At 42.9% G+C, this 22,144-nt stretch overlaps 1 protein-coding gene across 1 annotated transcript in view; it reads left to right on the forward strand.

The window, feature by feature from the left end:
• LOC135009370 (mucin-2-like) overlaps window positions 1–21,744 on the forward strand; it is a 57,223-nt gene extending 35,479 nt beyond the window's left edge. The window contains exons 10-15 of the mRNA XM_063952269.1: window positions 412–553; window positions 870–1,220; window positions 5,610–5,795; window positions 6,322–10,356; window positions 17,284–17,463; window positions 20,687–21,744. Coding sequence (XP_063808339.1) covers window positions 412–553; window positions 870–1,220; window positions 5,610–5,795; window positions 6,322–10,356; window positions 17,284–17,463; window positions 20,687–21,744 — 5,952 coding nt within the window. The remainder of the gene's footprint in view (window positions 1–411; window positions 554–869; window positions 1,221–5,609; window positions 5,796–6,321; window positions 10,357–17,283; window positions 17,464–20,686) is intronic.
• Window positions 21,745–22,144: the final 400 nt, after the last annotated feature.

A 22,144-nucleotide genomic window follows, 5' to 3' on the forward strand; every position in this document is an offset into this window, starting at 1 on the left:
AGATTGGGCATGCATGAAGGCCCAATCTAGTGAGATCGCCCCCCCCCTCTTGCTCAGCACACATTGCGGGGGGAGAGATGTGTACTGAGCTGTCTGCGATAGATCGCTCAGAACACATCACCAGGAGAAATCTCCCGTGTGTTTCCCCCTTTAATCCATGTCAGATCTGTGCTGTAATGCATAACAGTATGTGCTATAGATCCATTCATTTTTTTTAAATCATTTGGTCACTGACTGGCGCTGGTGCTGCTCCATGGGGAACAAAAATATATTATTGTTAGAGCAGTTTTACTTTGTCTTTGTTGGGGTCTGCGTGTGTCTCTTGGTAGAGAAAATATTGTGGTTCTAAGTACCAGTCTATTTACACTTATTTGTTTTCTTATTTGGTTGTGTCCTTTTTCTTAAATGCAGGCTGAATGGCTGATGCAGAATGACTTTGGAGGTGTTATGGTTTGGTCATTAGATATGGATGATTTTACTGGTACATTCTGTAACCAGGGCAAATTCCCTCTGATCTCTACATTGAAGAGAACACTTGGCATTCAGTCCATTGGTGAGTCATTCTCTGTATTGAGCAGGCAGAAATAAAATACAGGTCACTCCTGAAACAGACACAATTGAAACAGACTACAGTGATTTCTTAAGAAAGGTTTAAAGGGCAACTATAGAAAATGTGAAAACTAATAGCAGCCATGTAACAGACACATCATATTTTAATTTGTCCACAGTTTAATTAAAAACAAAAAGAAAATATGCTATCTATCTATCTATCTATCTATCTATCTATCTATCTATCTATCTATCTGTCTGTCTGTCTGTCTGTCTATTTATCATAAATATGAGCATCATATTTTTGCTTTGTCTTATAGATTGCACTTCTTCACATCCACACACATCTAGTAATCCAAAGAGCATTGACTCTCCGAAAAGCAGTGACCATCAAAAGACCATTGATTCAAAGGACCATATAAAGAGCAATGAACACCCAAAGAACAGTAATTCTGATAGCAACCCAAAGAGCAGTGAATCTACGAGCCATCCAAAACACAGTGACTCTAAAAGCAGTCATTCTAACAGTATTTCTGGATTCTGTGTGGGCAAAGCAAGTGGCTTGTACCCTGTGATAGGGAACACAGATGCCTTTTGGAACTGTTGGAAAGGACTCACCTATCAGGAAGATTGTCCTCTTGGTCTGATTTTCAGCCAGAGCTGCCAGTGCTGTAAGTAATTATGAAACAATATATTTATATTTTATATTTATTCAAAATGATGTGTAGAATAGAACTAAGCTATTTGATGTAAGGTGGCATACATTGTTACACAGTGGATGGAGTGCAGAAGGATACCAACTATCCAAAATTCGAGAGTCTCCAAGTTGTTTCGGTATAATAGGTAAGTATTAACAATAGCTAGATCAAGGTTTTGGTAGGGGTTGTGGTTCATTAATAAAATATATTATTAGTAGAGATGAGTGGGTTCAGTTTTACTCGGATTTACCTGAATCTCCTTATTGGCTATTGGACGTCACGTGTTTTGGTTAGCCAATAAGAAAAATCCAGAAAATAAGAAATGGCGATAATTCTGGCGTAAAGAACTGAGTAAATCAGTACCCACTCATCTCTAATTATTAGGTGGTATTGCAGTTTTACTTAGGAATATATGCTTAAATACTTTTTTTTGCAGTAGAACAACCCCTACTTGATGAACTTTATACTATACAAACACCACCACTTCCCAGTATGTGTAACACCACTGCTGTCCCTGTATAATAAACACGCTACACTTACTACTGCACAACACAGTCTCCATATCACAGTATGCATCACAGTAATGTATTTATATATAGAGTGCCGCAACTATCATCATTACCAACTGTAACTCACTAAATATAAAAATGCTCAGACATGTACAGTATACATCATAATGTAGACATACAGAGAAGAAAAAGCCACAACATGCCCAAAAAGTACTATAGCAAAGATGAAAAAAGGGTAATCTTAATGATAATATATTTATTTTAATAAAATCAAGCGCTGATAAGAGAGGTAGACAGGTGGAGGGGAAACAGAGAAAAAAAGAGTTAGAGGAAGAAAAAGGATGATGAAAAGAGAGGGGGGAGTGCTAAAGAGAGAGATTCGGAAAGAAAGAGACTGATGGAAAGAGAAATAAAATAAAAAATAAAAACCCAGGCAGCATGAGCGACATTAGTGTGTGTGCGTGTGTGTCTGTGTGAGTGTTTGTGTGTCTGTGTGTTTGTGTATTCAGATGTGTCCTCATACATCTAGCCTCAATATGCCATACACTGTGAGACACTTGACGTGACTGAGCTGCTCCGACAGGTGTAAAGTCTTTTTCATTTTGCATCTTATTCGCACCGTAGATGCAGCAAAACACTACACAAAGTGTTCTAGATACTGGGCTGTGACTTTAACCACATAGGAATTAGTTTTAAAAACATACAGAGTCACAGGTAAAGCATGGAACTTGGTGTGAGAAAAAGCTGAAGCCGCTGCCAGTGCCATATTAAGGTCGTCATGGGCCTGGAGCTGAAATTTATGAAGGGCCTATTATGTGCCGCCGCAAGGGATATGACCAGCATGGTGGGTGTGTGACTACTGATATATGGTGTGGCTATTGATGTGGGGGTGTGGTCTATGCTTTGGGGTGTGGCTAGCACCATGGGCAGCATAGCTACTCACCTTCCACCACCCAGAGGGCGCAACATTGAATCAACATTACTACAAAATGTTCTAAAACCTTTTTGGGAAAGAATCAGAAGAAAGTGGGCAAAGTTGTGTAAAAATGGTTCCATCCTCCATCAGAACAGCGCACCAGCCCACATAGCTCTCTCTGTGAAGCAGTTTTTGGCTGTAAAACAGATTGCAGTGCTAGAACACCCTCCACACTCGCCAGACCTAGCACCGTGTGACTTCTTTCTTTTCCCTAATATCAAAAATGTACTCAAAGAACACGTTTACATCAGTTACTGAGGTAAAGAAGAAAATGACGGTGCTGCTGAGACAGCTGACAGTTGAGCTACAGTACAGCTTTGACCAATGGAAAATAAGAATGCAGCGGTGTGCTGATGCAGGAGGGGAGTACATAGAAAGGGAGGGGAGTTAAAACATTCTTAATATAAATAAACGTAAATTAAAGCATTACTCTTATTATGTAATAGCCACACCTTGTACACCCATATGTATGCAGTATATGTGTGGGCAGGTACGAGATAAACATTTCAAAATGGTACATAAGGACATAATCCTTATGAAGGTAATTACACACATTGGACCATCTATGGCGCCGCTTCACCGTACATGATGACATCACAGGTCTCGCAGGATTCAGCGTTACGGAGCATTCACACCACAACTGAACTGTAAATAAAGAATGTGATTGAGACCCTGCGGCACCATGGCAGTCCAGTGTGGGTATTTAGCTTGGTAAGTATGTCTGTAAGCACCCTGATAAAAATACTGCGCTTTCATTAATAACACTGCAGGACTCTGCTGCCTGCAAAATCCAAACAAACAGGCAGTCGGACTGAAATACTGAAAAGGTTTTAACCTTGAAAAAGTTGCAGGTTAGCCCCGAAACGTGGGTGGTCTTCCATTTGCCGGCTGTCGGGATCCCAACGCACAGTATACCGGTGCGGGAATCCCGACACCCAGCATACCGACACTTTTTCTCCCTCTTGGGGGTCCACGACCCCCCTGGAGGGAGAATAGATAACGTCGGTACGCCCAGCAGTCGGGATTCCGGTGCCGGTATGCTGGCCGCCGGGAGCCCGGCCGCCGGCACACCCTACTATACCCCCGAACCGTTGGTCTTTGTAAGTGACATTTTAACACAAGAATTTTTTAGTCTTCCAGTACCTTTGCTTGTTTGTTTGCTGTTATATTCTGCACAAACAACACATTTTTATACATGCTGGGTCAAAATATAATATTCATAATACATACAGCTATAAATATGCTTATATAAATATATATTTACACACACAAGATACACCTAATGGCGACACTCCAAGGGCTTCAAAAAATAGACTATAGACACAGCATGATGCTTCCAATGTTTCAGTTGTTTACTCCAACTTTTTGAAAGAATCAGTTGCAGTAAACTGAAATGTTGGAAGCATCTTGCTGTATCTATAGTCTATATTTTGAAGCCCTTGGAGTGCCACCATTAGACGTATCTTGTGTGAGGGGGCTTGCCAGCCATCCCAGCATGTGCACCCAGACAGTATAATTTAAGGAGGAGTGCTGGCCATTATAACATCAGCAGCTAGCAGGTCTGTCCCTTCACCTTAGACGGAAGATCAAGCACCCTGCTGCCACCCCTGCCGGCCTGCCTTCAGGGAGCTGTGGTCAGTGCACTGATCGACAGTGCCTTGGCTGCGCTGTATCACTGTGGCACCTGCAGTACACTTAGCCACGGCCGGGACGCTCCTGGGGGCGGCACCTCTCTGACTTGGAGGAGACGCTGAGGTACTGTGTATATTCGGCGGAGGGAGGGCTATTTCTTGCACCACCATTATAGATAAAATTCCAGTGCAGTGCCAGCAGCGGCGTTTGATTCTATGGCCTGGTGGAGGGGTGGGTTGTGCTGCGGTTGGGGGGGGGGGGGGGGGGGGGAGAGTTCTCGGACTGCCACTGAGAGACTGTGCTGTAGTAGAAGGAATTTTTTTTACCTGTCTAATGCAGCACAACAATGTGTGGATGCTGTGGGCCTATTTGGACAGTGGGCCTGGAGCTGCAGCTCCATCAGCCCCATTGTTAATACGGCCCTGGCCGCTGCTTTGCAGCACTTTGTATACAGATTCTACTCATACTACTCATACTACTCATACGTACACAGATGTACAAGTGTCACACATCAAACGGATCAGTACATTCTAGCAAAGTAGTTTTGTTGCTTCCAGATGTTTTATGCAAATAAGATGTATATTTTGAGCAAGAAAGATGTGTGGCCAAGATGCATAGGACCTTCAAAGTTGCACCATCACTTCAACCATGGAACATACAACAATTTATTTACAGCACTCACAGTGAAAAAGTCCAAATGCAGCCATGCATCAAGTAGCAGTAGGAAAGAGAGACCAAATCTAACTTAAATATTTATTGGTAGATACATTGTGGTGATTTGTAAGTAATAAACTATTTTTCCATCAGCAATAAGAAGTCCCTGGTGAGTGCACCTTATATATATATATATATATATATATATATTCATATGATAGATAGATAGATAGATAGATAGATAGATAGATAGATAGATAGATAGATAGATAGATTTGAAAACAGCGCACTCACCAGATTGTCATCATCAAAAGAGACAATACTTTAATCCATAAGTACCATATCCCAGAAAAGGGAACAACCAACAATTCGGTCTTATTGAGGACTTTATTTATGGCACATTACATCCCATTCTGGGACCGAAATGTGTAGCTTTCATTGATTCAAGTCCCAGTGTGTCATTACATGAAATTTTGTAGTCACACTGACAAGTATGTTATGCTGAGTGCTGAGCTTTGTTTATTTGTATGTATAAGAGCAGCCATAGTGTAGATTTCTTTCTAATAAGCTGTTTACCTGACCCTCTTTTAGGCATTCGTTCTGCTCCTACAACAAAGAGCAGCAGCAGTTCAGGTGGTAATGCGTTTTGTGTCGGCAAAGCAAGTGGTCTGTACCCAGTGCCTGGAAACAAAAATGCCTTCTGGAACTGTTGGAAAGGGCTCACCTATGAGCAAGATTGCCCCATTGACCTAATATTTGATCAGAACTGTCAGTGTTGTAAGTAGCTATAAAGATATTCACTCATCACTTAGTTTAAAACAGTGTTTTGTTATTTATAATGATATTTATAATGATATTTGAAATGCATATTTATTTTCCAGCCTATGATCCTGCAGTACAGACTATACACGAGGCGCCAGGTTGTAAAAACCCAGCGCTTCTGATGGTTTTTATGTCCAATATTTAAAAGGGCAAAGCTTTTGCTAGATGTGTTTTGCTTCGGAGATAAACCCTTATGAGTTGATAGATGTGGCTACTTAATTCTTGCCTAGCGCAAGTCTTCAGATGCAATAATATTAATTGAAACTATTATATTCCGGGCACCCCCAATCTGCTTTGTGTGTAGAGCAGCTGCCCATCTCACATAACCCTGGATAGGGGCCTGGTCTGTACTCCCCATTTATACCAAATGGCGAGAAAATCACAGTTCTTTTCAAATAAAAACAAATATTGAAAAGTGAATAATGAATATTACTATAGTATTTTACTGATTTAGATATATATTTACTTATTTTTTCTACAGGTACCTTGCCACCTCCTTCTAATGTTCCTGTCACAGTAGCTCCATCTAAAATTCACAGCCACAGCGACTCCAAAAATCATCCTAAGAACACTGACTCTAAAGATCACCCAAAGATCACTCACTCAGATGAGCACCCCAAGTCTAGTGATTCAGATACACACCCTAAGAGTAAAACTTCTGAAGCTAAAGGTGACTCAAAAAATACTAGCTCTGACAATCACAAGAGTAGTGTTTCTGATAGTCATCATAAAAGTAGTGACTCTAAGGACCACCCAAAGAGTACGGTTTCTGACAATCACCCCAAAAGCAGCGACTCTAAAGAACAACCCAAGAGCAGTGAATCTAAGGACCATCCTAAGATCAGTATCTCTGACAATCACCCCAAAAACAGTGAGTCTAAGGACCACACCAAGAGTATTGTCTCTGACAATCACCCCAAAAGCAGTGACTCTAAGGAACAACCCAAGAGCAGTGAATCTAAGGACCACCCTAAGATCAGTGTCTCTGACAATCACCCCAAAAGCAGTGCCTCTAAGGACCACCCCAAGACTACTGTCTCTGACAATCACCCCAAAAGCAGTGAGTCTAAGGATCACACCAAGAGTACTGTCTCTGACAATCACTCCAAAAGCAGTGACTCTAAGGAACAACCCAGGAGCAGTGAATCTAAGGACCACCCTAAGATCAGTGTCTCTGACAATCACCCCAAAAGCAGTGAGTCTAAGGACCACTCCAAGACTACTGTCTCTGACAATCACTCCAAAAGCAGTGACTCTAAAGAACAACCCAAGAGCAGTGAATCTAAGGACCACCCAAAGAATACTGTCTCTGACAATCATCCCAAAAGCAGTGACTCTAAAGAACAACCCAAGAGCAGTGAATCTAAGGACCACCCAAAGAATACTATCTCTGATAATCACCCCAAAAGCACTGACTCTAAGGAACAACCCAAGAGCAGTGAATCTAAGGAACACCCTAAGATCGGTGTCTCTGACAATCACCCCAAAAGCAGTGAGTCTAAGGACCACTCCAAGACTACTGTCTCTGACAATCACTCCAAAAGCAGTGCCTCTAAGGACCACCCAAAGAGTACTGGCTCTGACAATCACCCCAAAAGTAGTGACTCTAAAGAACAACCCAAGAGCAGTGAATCTAAGGGCCACCCAAAGAGTACTGTCTCTGACAATCACCCCAAAAGCAGTGACTCTAAAGAACAACCCAAGAGCAGTGAATCTAAGGACCACCCTAAGATCAGTGTCTCTGACAATCACCCCAAAAGCAGTGAGTCTAAGGACCACTCCAAGACTATTGTCTCTGACAATCACTCCAAAAGCAGTGCCTCTAAGGACCACCCAAAGAGTACTGTCTCTGACAATCACCCCAAAAGTAGTGACTCTAAAGAACAACCCAAGAGCAGTGAATCTAAGGGCCACCCAAAGAGTACTGTCTCTGACAATCACCCCAAAAGCAGTGACTCTAAAGAACAACCCAAGAGCAGTGAATCTAAGGACCACCCAAAGAATACTGTCTCTGACAATCATCCCAAAAGCAGTGACTCTAAAGAACAACCCAAGAGCAGCGAATCTAAGGACCACCCAAAGAATACTGTCTCTGACAATCACCCCAAAAGCACTGACTCTAAGGAACAACCCAAGAGCAGTGAATCTAAGGACCACCCTAAGATCAGTGTCTCTGACAATCACCCCAAAAGCAGTGAGTCTAAGGACCACTCCAAGACTACTGTCTCTGACAATCACTCCAAAAGCAGTGACTCTAAGGACCACCCAAAAAATACTGTCTCTGACAATCACCCCAAAAGCAGTGACTCTAAAGAACAACCCAAGAGCAGTGAATCTAAGGACCACCCAAAGAATACTGACTCTGACAATCATCCCAAAAGCAGTGACTCTAAAGAACAACCCAAGAGCAGTGAATCTAAGGACCACCCAAAGAATACTGTCTCTGACAATCACCCCAAAAGCAGTGACTCTAAGGACCAACCCCAGAGTATTAACTCTGACAATCACCCCAAAAGCAGTGACTCTAAGGATCACCCCAAGACTACAGTCTCTGACAATCACCCCAAAAGCAGTGAGTCTACTGACCATTCCAAAACTACTGTGTCTGACAATCATCCCAAAGGCAGTGACTCTAAGGAACAACCCAAGAGCAGTGAACCTAAGGACCACCCTAAGATCAGTGTCTCTGACAATCACCCCAAAAGCAGTGAGTCTAAGGACCACTCCAAGACTACTGTCTCTGACAATCACTCCAAAAGCAGTGACTCTAAGGACCACCCAAAGAGTACTGGCTCTGACAATCACCCCAAAAGCAGTGACTCTAAAGAACAACCCAAGAGCAGTGGATCTAATAACCACCCAAAGAGTACTGTCTCTGACAATCACCCCAAAAGCAGTGACTCTAAAGAACAACCCAAGAGCATTGAATCTAAGGACCACCCAAAGAATACTGTCTCTGACAATCATCCCAAAAGCAGTGACTCTAAAGAACAACCCAAGAGCAGTGAATCTAAGGACCACCCAAAGAATACTGTCTCTGACAATCACCCCAAAAGCAGTGACTCTAAGGACCACCCCCAGAGTATTAACTCTGACAATCACCCCAAAAGCAGTGACTCTAAGGACCACTCCAAGACTACAGTCTCTGATAATCACCCCAAAAGCAGTGAGTCTAATGACCATTCCAAAACTACTGTCTCTGACAATCATCTCAAAGGCAGTGACTCTAAGGAACAACCCAAGAGCATTGAACCTAAGGACCACCCTAAGATCAGTGTCTCTGACAATCACCCCAAAAGCAGTGAGTCTAAGGACCACTCCAAGACTACTGTCTCTGACAATCACTCCAAAAGCAGTGAGTCTAAGGACCACTCCAAGACTACTGTCTCTGACAATCACTCCAAAAGCAGTGACTCTAAGGACCACCCTAAGACTACTGTCTCTGACAATCACCCCAAAAGCAGTGAGTCTAAGGACCACCCTAAGAGTACTGTGTCTGACAATCACCCCAAAAGCAGTGACACTAAGGAACACCCAAAAAGTACTGTGTCTGACAATCATCCCAAAAGCAGTGACTCTAAGGAACAACCCAAGAGCAGTGAATCTACGGACCACCCTAAGAGTACTGTGTCTGACAATCACCCCAAAAGCATTAACTCTAAAGACCACCCCAAGAGTATTGTCTCTAACAATCATCCCAAAGGCAGTGACTCTAAGGAACAACCCAAGAGCAGTGAATCCACAGAACATCCAAAGAATACTGTCTCTGACAATCACTCCAAAAGCAGTGACTCTAAGGACCACCCCAAGACTACTGTCTCTGACAATCACCCCAAAAGCAGTGACTCTAAGGACCACCCTAAGAGTACTGTGTCTGACAATCACCCCAAAGGCAGTGACACTAAGGAACAACCCAAGAGCAGTGAATCTAAGGACCACCCAAAGAATACTGTCTCTGACAATCATCCCAAAGGCAGTGACTCTAAGGAACAACCCAAGAGCAGTGAATCTAAGGACCACCCAAAGAATACTGTCTCTGATAATCACCCCAAGAGCAGTGAATCTATGGACCACCCTAAGAGTACTGTGTCTGACAATCACCCCAAAGGCAGTGACTCTAAGGACCACCCAAAGAGTATCGTTTCTGACAATCACTCCAAAAGCAGTGACTCTAAGGACCACTCCAAGAGCAGTGAAAGTAAGGACCCTACAAAGAACAGTGATTCTGACAACCACAGAAAGAGTAGTGGCTCTAAGGAGCAGCCAAGCAGCAGTGACAAATCAAAGAGTAGTGACACTGGATACCATCCTAACAACAATAAGTCTAGCAGTCAACCAAAACACATTGACTCTAAAAACAGTCATTCTAAAAGTATTTCTGGATTTTGTGTGGGCAAAACAAGTGGCTTGTATCCTGTAACAGGGAAGAAAAATGCCTTTTGGAACTGTTGGAAAGGACTCACCTATCAGCAAGATTGTCCTGTTGGTCTGATTTTCAGCCAGAGCTGCCAGTGCTGTAAGTAATTCTAAAATGTTTTATTTTATTTACAGTTCTATCAATAATTAAAATGATGTGTACAGTGGAACTAAGATATTTGATGCAAGGTGTCATATAATGTTAAATTTCTTACTTATGTTCCAGTATATCATTCACGATTAGTAATAAGACAATTGGCATTCATTCTCATCCTTTTCTGCATTGGCTGAAAAACAACTCTTTGCAGTAGATCAACCTTTAACTGCTGAACTTATATTGGGTAGATGTAATTGTTTAGTTTGATAGAGAAACCATTGTAGCTGCACCAATTAAATTTAAAAGTATCCCATACCTCCCAACTTTGGTCCGGGCCAGGGAGGGACACCCAAAATTAGGAGGAGTGGCCTATCATAAAGGGGGTGTGGCCTCACGGCAAGTGCCGCAATAGCAAGCTACGCCTCCATTTTCGTCATTATGGGGGCATAAACAGCACTCAGAGAGCTGCTGGTCATGCCCCCTGTCCCTCTCTGCCGTGAATAGACATTGTGCGCAGGGGGGGGATCTCCAAATTGCCCCCCCCACCACGGGACACTGCGACCCGTGTGTGGAACTGTGGGACAGACCATAAAAAATGGGACTGCCCTACCAAAATCGGGACAGTTGAGAGGTATGGTGACCTTTAAAGTCCATTGCATCATTTATCCAACTTTTCTACATTGAGTGTACTAGTATGAATAGTTTTCCTTACTTAGACTGGGACCATAGTGGCACTGTCTTTTACCCCAAAAGCTTCACAAAACATCTTCGTTTTGCCCCAGAATTCACTGATGCTCTGCCCAGAATACATCAAGATCCATACTTCGTCTTCAAACTTGGAAGCAGTTTCTGCAAACTGAAAATTAATTTGGCCTGGAGGTGTACTGAAAAATGCACTTCCTACCTTTTTAATGAATGTTACAGCTTTGTAGCCCCTTTAGAAACCTATGGGGGCTGTGGCTGCTGTCAACAATTGGAGGGACTACAGCAGATATCAGATACAGTATATCTGCAGTGACCAATCCTTCATACATTTGTGGAATATGTATCGTAATATTTTAAAATTTACTTTAGAAAATTACATCAAAGGTTGTTTTTGAGTCATATGCAGTGATGAAATCAAGGCAAATATGTAATACTGTATGTAATATTTTTAATGACTCAGTTAAAAAAAAGTATCATTATTTGTTTATATCTCTTATATAAATCATAATAATAAAGAACTGTTTTTATTACATGTGTCAATATATCGGGTAAATCCAAAACAAAATGACAGGGGAAGGGGTGCTTTTTTTTGGTGCACGCTCCTGGGAAAGTGGGTGTAGCCTTACAACATGAGGCATGGCCTCAAAGGGAATGTCGTATCCACGAGCCACATCTTTGTTGGAGAGGTAGTAGGTGACAACAGGGAGAGGCAGCGGGTGATGCCAGGAAATCTGTGACAGGGGGAGGCAGTGGGTGATACAAGATAAGGTGTCTAAGAAATAGTGCGGAGGGAAATACAGGTGTGCAACTAAAACTTTGCATAAATAGATGTTCATCCAGGTACACCAGAATATATCGAACAGCCAACCAACAATTTGCAATATTAAAGCGCTTCCTTTATGAACATAGTAACATAGTAACATAGTTGAGTTCAACCTGAATTATATTGCATTCCCTATTCTATTTAGGTTAAAGGCTACATCCTCGTGTATCTTTTTCCATTAGAAATTTGTCTAACCTATTTTTAAACGCATTGACTGAGTCCGCCATTACAGCAGTGTATTCCATATTCGTATTGCCTTTACAGTGAAGAATCCCTTCTGCGCTGAGAATGAAATTTCCTCTCCTCATGCCTTAGCTGGTGTCCGCGCATTTTGTGAAGAGGTCTCTTAGTAAACAACTCACATGATAGCTCCACATATTGCCCCTTTATACAGTATATTTGTAAATATTAATCATATCTCCTCTTAGTCGTCTCATTTCTAGTGTAAACATATCTAACCTAGAAAGCCTCTCCTCATAGTCCAGTGTCTCCAACCCCTTAATCAATTTGGCAGCTCGCCTCTGAACCTTTTGAAGTTCTAATATGTGTCTTTTATAGTGTGGTGCCCAAAACTGTACATAATACTCAAGATGTGGCCGTACCAATGATTTGTACAGTGGCAGGATTATCCTCTCATCCCTTGTCTCAATTCCGCTTTTAATGCATGCTAACACCTTATTTGCCTTTGTTGCTGCACTTTGACATTGTGTGTTGCTGCTAAATATACTATTAATGAACACCTCCAAATCCTTTTCTAATACAGTTTCCCCTTTTACCCCCCCCCCCATTTAATTGGTAGTTTGCATGTTTATTCGTAGTCCCAAAGTGCATAACTTTAAATTTTTCCACATTAAACCTCATACACCATTTAATGGCCCAAACTTCCAGTTTAAATAAATCGCTCTGAAGAGACTCCACATCCACATCTGACTTGATTACCCTACATATTTTAGTATCATCTGTAAAAAGTTACACTGTGCTTTCTAGTCCTTCTCCTAAATCATTAATAAATATATTAAACAATAGTGGCTCCAGCACAGAACCCTGCAGTATTCAACTAATTACTTTAGCCCAGGTGGAAAACATCCCATTAATCACCAGTCGCTGTTCCCTGTTATCAAGCCAATTACTCACCCATGTACAAATAGTGTTTCCTATACCGAGCTCCCTTAATTTGAAAATCAGCCGCCTGTGAGGTACTGTGTCGAAAGCTTTTACAAAATCCAGATAAACCACATCTACTGCATTACCCTGGTCGAGATTGTTGCTTACTATCTCATAGAAGCTAATCAAATTAGTTTGGCATGATCTATTTCTCACAAAACCATGCTGGTTCTTATTAATAGCATGGGAGTTCTCCAAGTAGTCCTGTATGCTATCCCTTAGTATACTTTCCAATAGTTTCCTCACTATTGATGTCAGACTAACTGGTCTATAGTTACCAGGATGAAGTTTAATACCCTTTTTAAATATTGGTACTACATCTGCTATACGCCAGTCCTTTAGTACCATGCTTGATCTAAGTGACTCAGTGAAAATCAGATACAGTGGCCTTGCTATTTCAGCATTTAGCTCCATCAAAACCCTAGGATGTAGGCCATCTAGACCAGGAGATTTATTAGTCTTAATTTTTTTTAAATCATTCATGGACTACTTCCTCAGACAGATAGGTATTAAGCAATGGGCCTTTATCAATGCTATTGTTATTGTTACTCACTAATCCCACAATCTTGTTCTCTATAGTAAACTCTCGAGAAGAATTTGTTCAATATTTCAGCTTTTTCTTTGTCATCATTTATCAGGAATCCCCGTTTTCTTTTTAATGGTCCTATATTCTCTTTTTTTAGCCTCATACCATTTATGTACTTAAATATTTTTGTATGGTTATGTTTTACTCTCCTTAGCAATCTGCATCTCGTTTTCGAATTTACAGTAGCTGCTCTGATTTCCTTTTTGCATTTTTTTGTTACATTCCTTGTAGTACTGGAATTACTCCGCCTTCCCATCTGATTTGAAGGCTTTGAATGCTCGCCTCTTTTTATCAATTTCTTCCTTTACTTTTTTGTTTAACCACAATGATTACATGAAGTGCTTTAATATTGCATATTGTTGTTTGTTTGACAGGGAAAGGGTGGCAGGAGAAATATGTGACTGGGAGAGATAGTGAGAGATGGAGAGGCAGTGGGTCACAGGACAGTGAAAGGGAGAGGCAGTGGGTCACAGGACAGGGTGACAGGGAGAGGCAAGGGGTCATAGGAAAGGATGATGGGGAGAGGCAGTGGGGGAAAGGGAGAGGCAGTAACAAGGAAGTGGTGACGGGGAGAGGCAGTGGGTGATGAAGAAGAAAAGGGTGAAGTGGAGAGCGTGATGCCTTGGAGAGGCAGAGGGTGACAGGAGAGAGAGTAATGGGGAGATAGTGGCACAGGGGAGAGGCAGATGGTGAGGCAGAGGCTGATGGGGAAAGGCAGTGGGAGAGGGCAACAGGGAGAGGCAGTGGGTGACAGGGACAGGGTGATTTGAAGATACAGTGGGTGATGCCAACTAGATACAGTGGGTGATGCCAGTGAGAGAGTGAAAGGCAGAGGGTGACAGGGAGAGGGTGATGGTGATGGAGTGGGTAATATATAGGAGGGCACACTGGGCTGGATGGGAAGGGGGCAGTAAAATGGTGGTGGGGGACACAATAGGCTGTAGATGGGGGGGACTGTGACTGGACTAGCTGTGGGGAGTTCTTGCGGAGGGGCAGTTAGATGGGAACAGTGGTCTGATTGTGGGGGTGGTCTTCAGTTGCCGGCTGTCGGGATCCCAGCGCACAGTATACCGGCGCCGGAATCCTGACAGACGGCCGCCGGCATACCATACTACACCCAGTTGGGAGAGGGAAGGAGGAGACACTGGGCTGGAAACTGGGATGGGGGGTCAGTGAGATGGTGGGAAACACTGGGCTGGGTGGGGGAAACACTTTGTGAATGGTGGGGCACTGGGCAGGATGGGAAGGGGGCAGTGAGATAGCAGTAGGAGGGGAAAACACTGGGCTGAATGAGCGGGGAATCACTACTGATCTATTTGCAAAGTACCTGTGGCAAATAAAATTGCACATGGGGGATCATTCCGAGTTGATTGCTTACTAGCAATTTTTTGCAGCGCTGCGATCAGGTTAAAACTCGGCAAAACTGTGTATACATATGCACCGCAATGCGCAGGCATGTCATACAGGTACAAAGAGGGTCGGCGCTGGGCGATGGATTTAACGAAAAATCCATTCACAGAGTCGATTGCAAGGTGATTGACAGAAAGAGGGCATTTATGGTGTCAACTGGGAGTGTTTGGGAAAATGCAGGTGTGTCCAAGCGTTTGCAGTGCAGGTCTCTCATGTCAATTCCGGGACCAAAAAGTAGAGAGAGAGTAGCTGTAACAGAAAGAATGTCATCTGTGGAATTACTCTTCTGTATCTTTTGTTTTGCAGCTCATTGGACTTTCTCTCTGCAATTCCAAAACCCCAGCACATGAACTGTGTGCAATATATTTGGTACATGCACAGCATGCTAAATGTAATAGCCTCCAAGTTTCCGGAGGGGTAGGGACTTTGTGTGAATTTGCCTGTTTTTTTAAAGCAGCAATTATTTACAGTGCATAATCAACCTGGTTTTGCCTTTTAAATGACTGCTTCTTTAAAAAAAAAATGGGCATTTGCTGCCTCATGATGACACCAGAATTTGGCTTGCTGAGTGCCTGTGGCTGGCCCGGGGCGCATTATTGCCCTGCTACAGCACGGTTCTGCTACAATTGTTGCATGCCTTGATAAGGCCAAAATAAGGTTGTGTAAAGTTTGGGAACTAATGTGCAGCTTATGACACACATATGACTAGTTTACAAAGAGCCATTATTATTTATTAACTTATTACAGTTTGAGTATCCCTTATCCAAAATTCAAAATCCCACATTTTTGGATCCCTTGCTGAGATAATGACATATGTATTATATATTATCTTTAAATATGTATATTTATAAAATATAGAATATATATATATATATATATATATATATATATATATATAATATTTATGTTATTATCTCAGTAGGGGACCCACAAATTTGGGATTTTTTATTTTGGATATTGGATACTCAACCTGTACCAGATATTTATTATTTATACAGTGCATACATATTATTATTATTATTATTATTATTATTATTATTATTATTATTATTAGTACATTTTATTTATAAGGCGCCACAAGTGTTTTGCAGCGCCATACAAAGGACAGCACAGGGAGACAAAACTTAACATTACAGTAAATAAATAACAAAAATAGAGTACAGGTAACAAAGAGCACCACAATTATCAAAACATAATACAGCTTAGATGTAAGTAGCGAGTGAGTGATCAGCTTACTACTAGGAGCTGGTGGCCATAGATAGAGATGAGCCATTACCAGCAGGAGAGAAAGCGGGTAAATATGGTCACGGAGAAGGAGAGGGCTATGAGTGAAATGTGTCGAGAAGAGGGTTTTGACAACAAGAGGAAAGAGGGCCCTGCTCTGAGGAGCTTACAATCTAGTAGGAAGGGGTGACAGACAGATGATATGAGGAGACATATTCCATGTGGAGCCCCTACCACTGCATTCCCCCAGTGGTTCGTTCATGTCTGAGTCTGACACTGACCATAGCTCTCATTGCACTGGTCTGTTATGTCACAACATTGTATCTCAGCATTTATCTCACTGGGTGGAGCTTAATCAACAAAATATAGAGATTGGGGATCCATAGACCATAGAGATCCAAAGCAATAAACAAAACCACAATTACTGAACTTAGATACTGGAAACAAACTACGTACATAGATGCCCTATCTTAATAGTATCTGAAGCAGACAGATAGAGAGACTTAATATTACTTAATTCTCTAAAAATGTATTCCAAAAAATTATGGCAATCTTAGGGAATTTTTTACCTGTTAGATTTATTAAGCCATCACAATACATTCTTACTAAATAAAAGAAAACAATTAAAGTACAATACTTTATTTAGACCCGTTAGATGATCTGTAATTAGACGGAAAATGCATTTGATTTACAATTGTCATAAACTTTTAGCTCTGTCCACACCTCTAATGGATGGGGAAACCCCATCTATGATTTTGTACCTGAGGGTTAACAAAGGATGTTTAAACTCTCAAAATGATGCACCACAAATTGGTCACTCTCACGGCCATCTATGACCTGCACGATGACTGATCAATGGAATGGATAAATTGATAGATAGATACGATAGATAGATAGATAGATAGATAGATAGATAGATAGATAGATAGATAGATAGATAGATAGAAAGATAGAATGCAGCAGCAACCATAGTAAAGGTGCATGGCTAATAATGCTGTTTATCTGATTTGTTTTTCAGGCATCGTTTCTGCTCCTTCAACAAAGAGCAGCACAGCTGACAATGGGTTTTGTGTCGGCAAGGCAAGTGGTCTTTACCCAGTGCCTGGTAACAAAAATGCCTTCTGGAATTGTTGGAAAGGACTCACCTATGAGCAAGATTGCCCCATTGGCCTAATATTTGATCAGAGCTGTCAGTGTTGTAAGTAACTATAAAGTAGAGATGTGTTGCGGGCACTTTTAGTGTTTTGGATCTGGATCCACGCTCGTATTTTGGATCTGAATTGGTTTTGCCAAACCACCCTTTCGGGTTTTGGTTTTGGTTTTGGATCTGGATGATTTTTGAAAAAAACATGAAAACAGCTAAAATCACAGAATTTGGGGGTAATTTTGATCTTACGGTATTATTAACCTCAATAGCATTCATTTCCAGTCTATTCTGAACACCTCACACCTCACAATATTGTTTTTAGGCCAAAAGGTTGCACCGAGGTCGCTGGATGACTAAGCTAAGCGACCCAAGAGGGCGGCACAAACATCTGTCCCATCTAGGAGTGGCACTGCAGTGGCAGACAGGATGGCACTTTTAAAAACTAGGCCCAAAGAGCACATAATGCAAAGAAGAAAAAGATGTGCAATAAGGTAGCTGGATGTCTAAGCTAAGCGACCCAAGTAGGTGACATAAACACCTGGCCCATCTAGGAGTAGCAATGCAGTGTCAGACAGGATGGCAGTTTTAACAACTAGGCCCCAAAGAGCACATCATGCAAAGAAGAAAAAAAGGTGCAATGAGGTCGCTGGATGACTAAGCTAAGCAACCCAAGTGGGTGGCACAAACACCTGGCCCATCTAGGAGTGGCACTGCAGTGGCAGACAGGATGGCACTATTAAAAACTAGGCCCCAAAGAGCACATAATGCAAAGAAGAAAAAGATGTGCAATAAGGTAGCTGGATGTCTAAGCTAAGCGACCCAAGTAGGTGACATAAACACCTGGCCCATCTAGGAGTAGCAATGCAGTGTCAGACAGGATGGCAGTTTTAACAACTAGGCCCCAAAGAGCACATCATGCAAAGAAGAAAAAAAGGTGCAATGAGGTCGCTGGATGACTAAGCTAAGCAACCCAAGTGGGTGGCACAAACACCTGGCCCATCTAGGAGTGGCACTGCAGTGGCAGACAGGATGGCACTATTAAAAACTAGGCCCCAAAGAGCACATAATGCAAAGAAGAAAAAGAGGTGCAAGATGGAATTGTCCTTGGTACTCCCACCCACCCTTATGATGTATAATCAGTACATGCACACTTTAACAAACCAATCATTTTAGTGACAGGGTCTGCCACACAACTGTGGCTGAAATTATTGGTCTGTTTGGGCCCCCACAAAAAAAGAAGCAATTATTCCCTCCACCAAAAAAGAAGCAATTCATCTCCCCTTGCACAAAATGTCTACAGAGGCAATATGTCCTCATCCTCCGATTTCTCACCCCTTTTAGCGTGTACATCCTTATCCTCACAGAGTATTAATTCGTCCCCACTGGAATCCACCATCACAGGTTCCTGTGTACTTTCTGGAGGTCAAGATTTTACTGGAGGAATTTATCATTCATTTTGATGAACATCATCTTCTCCACATTTTGTGGAAGTAACCTCCTATGCCGATCGCTGACAAGGTGACCGGCTGCACTAAACACTCTTTCAGAGTACACACTGGAGGGGGGGCAACCTAGGTAAAATAAAGCCAGATTGTGCAAGGGCATCAAAATTGCCTCTTTTTCATTCCAGTTTACATACAGACTGTCTGAAATGCCTGCTTGGATGCTGTCACCCATATAATCCTCCACCATTCATTCAATGGTGACAGCATCATATGCAGTGACAGTAGACATGTCAGTAATTGTTGGCAGGTCCTTCAGTCTGGACCTGCCAATGGCCCTTAATGGACCTGTACAGTCCGGGAATCGCTTTCCTAGTGAAGTGGAATCTAAATGGGATTTGGTACTGGGAACACACTACCTCCATCAATTATCTAAATCCCACTGTACCAATGGCGGATACTGGATGCATGTCTAACACCAACATAGCTGTCTAGGCCTCAGTTATCCGCTTTGCAACAGGATGACTGCTGTCATATTTCATCTTCCTCGAAAAGGACTGTTGGACATTCATTTGGTTAGTTAAAGAAGTGCAAGTGGTCTACCGACTTCCCCTCTGGGATGAGGATCGACTCACGGCAGCAACAACAGCAGCGGCAGCGGCAGTAGTAGGCGTACCACTCAAGGATCCTCCGGAGGAATCCCGGTTAGGAGAGGACTCGTCAGTCATGCCAGTGACATGGCCTGCAGGACTACTGACGTTCCTGACTGAGGAGGAAATTGACGTTGAGGGAGTTGGTGGTGTGGCTTGCAGGAGCTTGGGTACAAGAGGAAGAAGGGATTTAGGTGTCAGTGGACTGCTTACGCTCTTACCCAAAGTTTCTGAACTTGACAATGACTTCTGATGAATGCGCTGCAGGTGACGTATAAGGGAGGATGTTCCTAGGTGGTTAACGTCCTTACCCCTACTTATTATGGATTGACAAAGGCAACACACGGCTTGACACATGTTGTCCGGATTTGTGGGGAAATAATTCCACACTGAAGAGGAGGCTTTTTTGGTATTTTGCCCAGGCATGACAATGGGTTTATTCATCCCACGGACAACAGGAGGGAGCAGGAGGGAAGACAGAAGAGGAGGGGCCAACATGAAAAAGAGCTAATGCCATTGGTTGCTGGTCCTAGAGGAGGGACCGACCACCAATAAAGCATAGCACTAGCTAAAAGGGTCTGGCCCCAATATCCCGGACAGTGGCTGAATAGATCAGAGACCTGTGACTCTTAATTGACTGCTCTGCCCCCGAATCTCTGCATCTGAGGCCACCCTTAGAGTGGCTGTGAGAGTAAGGATCAGAGTGGCTTGGAACAAACTCTGCTTGCCCACCTGCCACAAGCTATGCACAAGTATAGTTAGCTGCTGCCCAAACACCAACAATGTACCTGCCTCCCAACCCAACCCGTATCTGCAGCTGAAACACATGTTGATTTGGTATGGAGAGGCATCTACTGACATACATATACATTTATGGAAATTTTTCATACCTTGAAAGATATATGACATTTAGTTATATTTGCTCCACAATTCGTTATCTTTTATTGTTCTCTGTTATGAGTGTTTCCACACTGTGAAGTTCCCTGCAGTTAACCCCAATACGCTAATGTTTACAGTACAGAGACTTAGAAGGTTATAATTGTTCTACAGAGCAGGAGGTGGGTAACTACGCAAAGTAAAATAAAAAAATGTACAGCACTAAATAAAATGTTGGTTCCTTATAAATTCTGTAGGTGCTTAACATTAATAATTAACCCTTCATATGTTCCTTTTTAATTACAGGTTCATCATCTACTTCTCACAGTACAGTTAATACTCGCAGTGGCTCTGACAACCATTCTAAGAGCAAAGAGTCTGGAATTGCCCACAGTACTGACCACAAAGCTAGTAACTCTGATAGCAGCCCTAAGATCAGCCCATCTGGAAGCAGCCAAAAGAGTGGGCCTGCTGGCAGCAGCCCAACTGGCAGCAACCCTAAGAGTGGATCCTCTGACAGTAGCTCCAAGACCAATCACCCTGAGAGCATTCCCTCTGACAGCATCCCCAAGAGCAGCACAAAAAAGGGCCCGTCAGGAAACAGCCCTAAGATGAGTCATTCTGGTATCAGACCCAAGGCCAGTCCTTCTGGTAGCACCCATAAGGCAAGTCACTCTGAGAGAACTCCCTCAGACACCAGTCCTAAGAGTGGTCCCTCTGATATCAATCCTAAGAGTAGACCCACTGACACTAGTCCTAAGAGTAGCCCTTCTAGCACAAGTCCTAAAAGTAGCCCCTCTGGCACCAGTCCTAAAGGTAGCCCCTCTGGCACCAGTCCTAAGAGAAGCCCCTCTGAAACCAGTCCTAAAAGTAGCCCCTCTGGCACCAGTCCCAAGAGTAGCCCCTCTGGCATCAGTCCTAAAAGAAGTCCCTCTGGCACCAGTCCTGAAAGTAGTCCCTCTGACACTAGTCCTAAGAGTAGCACCTCTGGCAGCAGTCCTAAAAGTAGCCCCTCTGACACTAGTCCTAAAAGAAGTCCCTCTGGCACCAGTCCTGAAAGTAGTCCCTCTGGCAAAAGTCCTAAGAGTAGCACCTCTGGCAGCAGTCCTAAAAGTAGCCCCTCTGACACCAGTCCTAAGAGTGGTCCCTCTAGTAGCAGTCCTAAGATTAGTCCGTCTGGCACCAGTCCTAAAAAAACTGGTCCAAAAACTATTACCTCTAATTTTTGCATTGGTAAAGCCAGTGGATTGTATCCTGTGGCCAGTGACAAGAATGCTTTCTGGCACTGCTCTGATGGAATCACCTACAAACAATATTGCTCTGCTGGCCTTGTCTTTGATGTGAGCTGTGAATGCTGTAAGTAGTTGAGATCTTGAATGCTAAATGTAATCATTTGTAATAATTTCGGCCAATCTAAAAAAAAAAAATCATTATACACAAACATTGGACTTAGGGTGTCATTCAGACCTGATCGCACGCTGCCATTCATCGCAGTGCAGAGCATGGCTGACAGCGGACAGCTGTCGTTGCCTAGCAATCGCCTCTGCCTGATTGACAGGCCAGCGTCTTGTGGGCGTGGTTCGGCCAATGCAGGCGTAGCCGAACTGTGCGGGGAGGCAGCCGCAGCGGCTGCGTGACTTCACACGCAGCCGCTGCGACTCGGGCAGCGATGAGTAGCTCCCGACCAGCACGCAAAAGCTGCACTGGTTGGGAGCTACTCTTGAAGTGCAAAAGCATCGCCGCTGCGCGATGCTTTTGTACTTC

The sequence above is a fragment of the Pseudophryne corroboree genome, chromosome 2 (genome assembly GCF_028390025.1).
Source record: "Pseudophryne corroboree isolate aPseCor3 chromosome 2, aPseCor3.hap2, whole genome shotgun sequence".
Classification (NCBI taxonomy): domain Eukaryota; kingdom Metazoa; phylum Chordata; class Amphibia; order Anura; family Myobatrachidae; genus Pseudophryne; species Pseudophryne corroboree.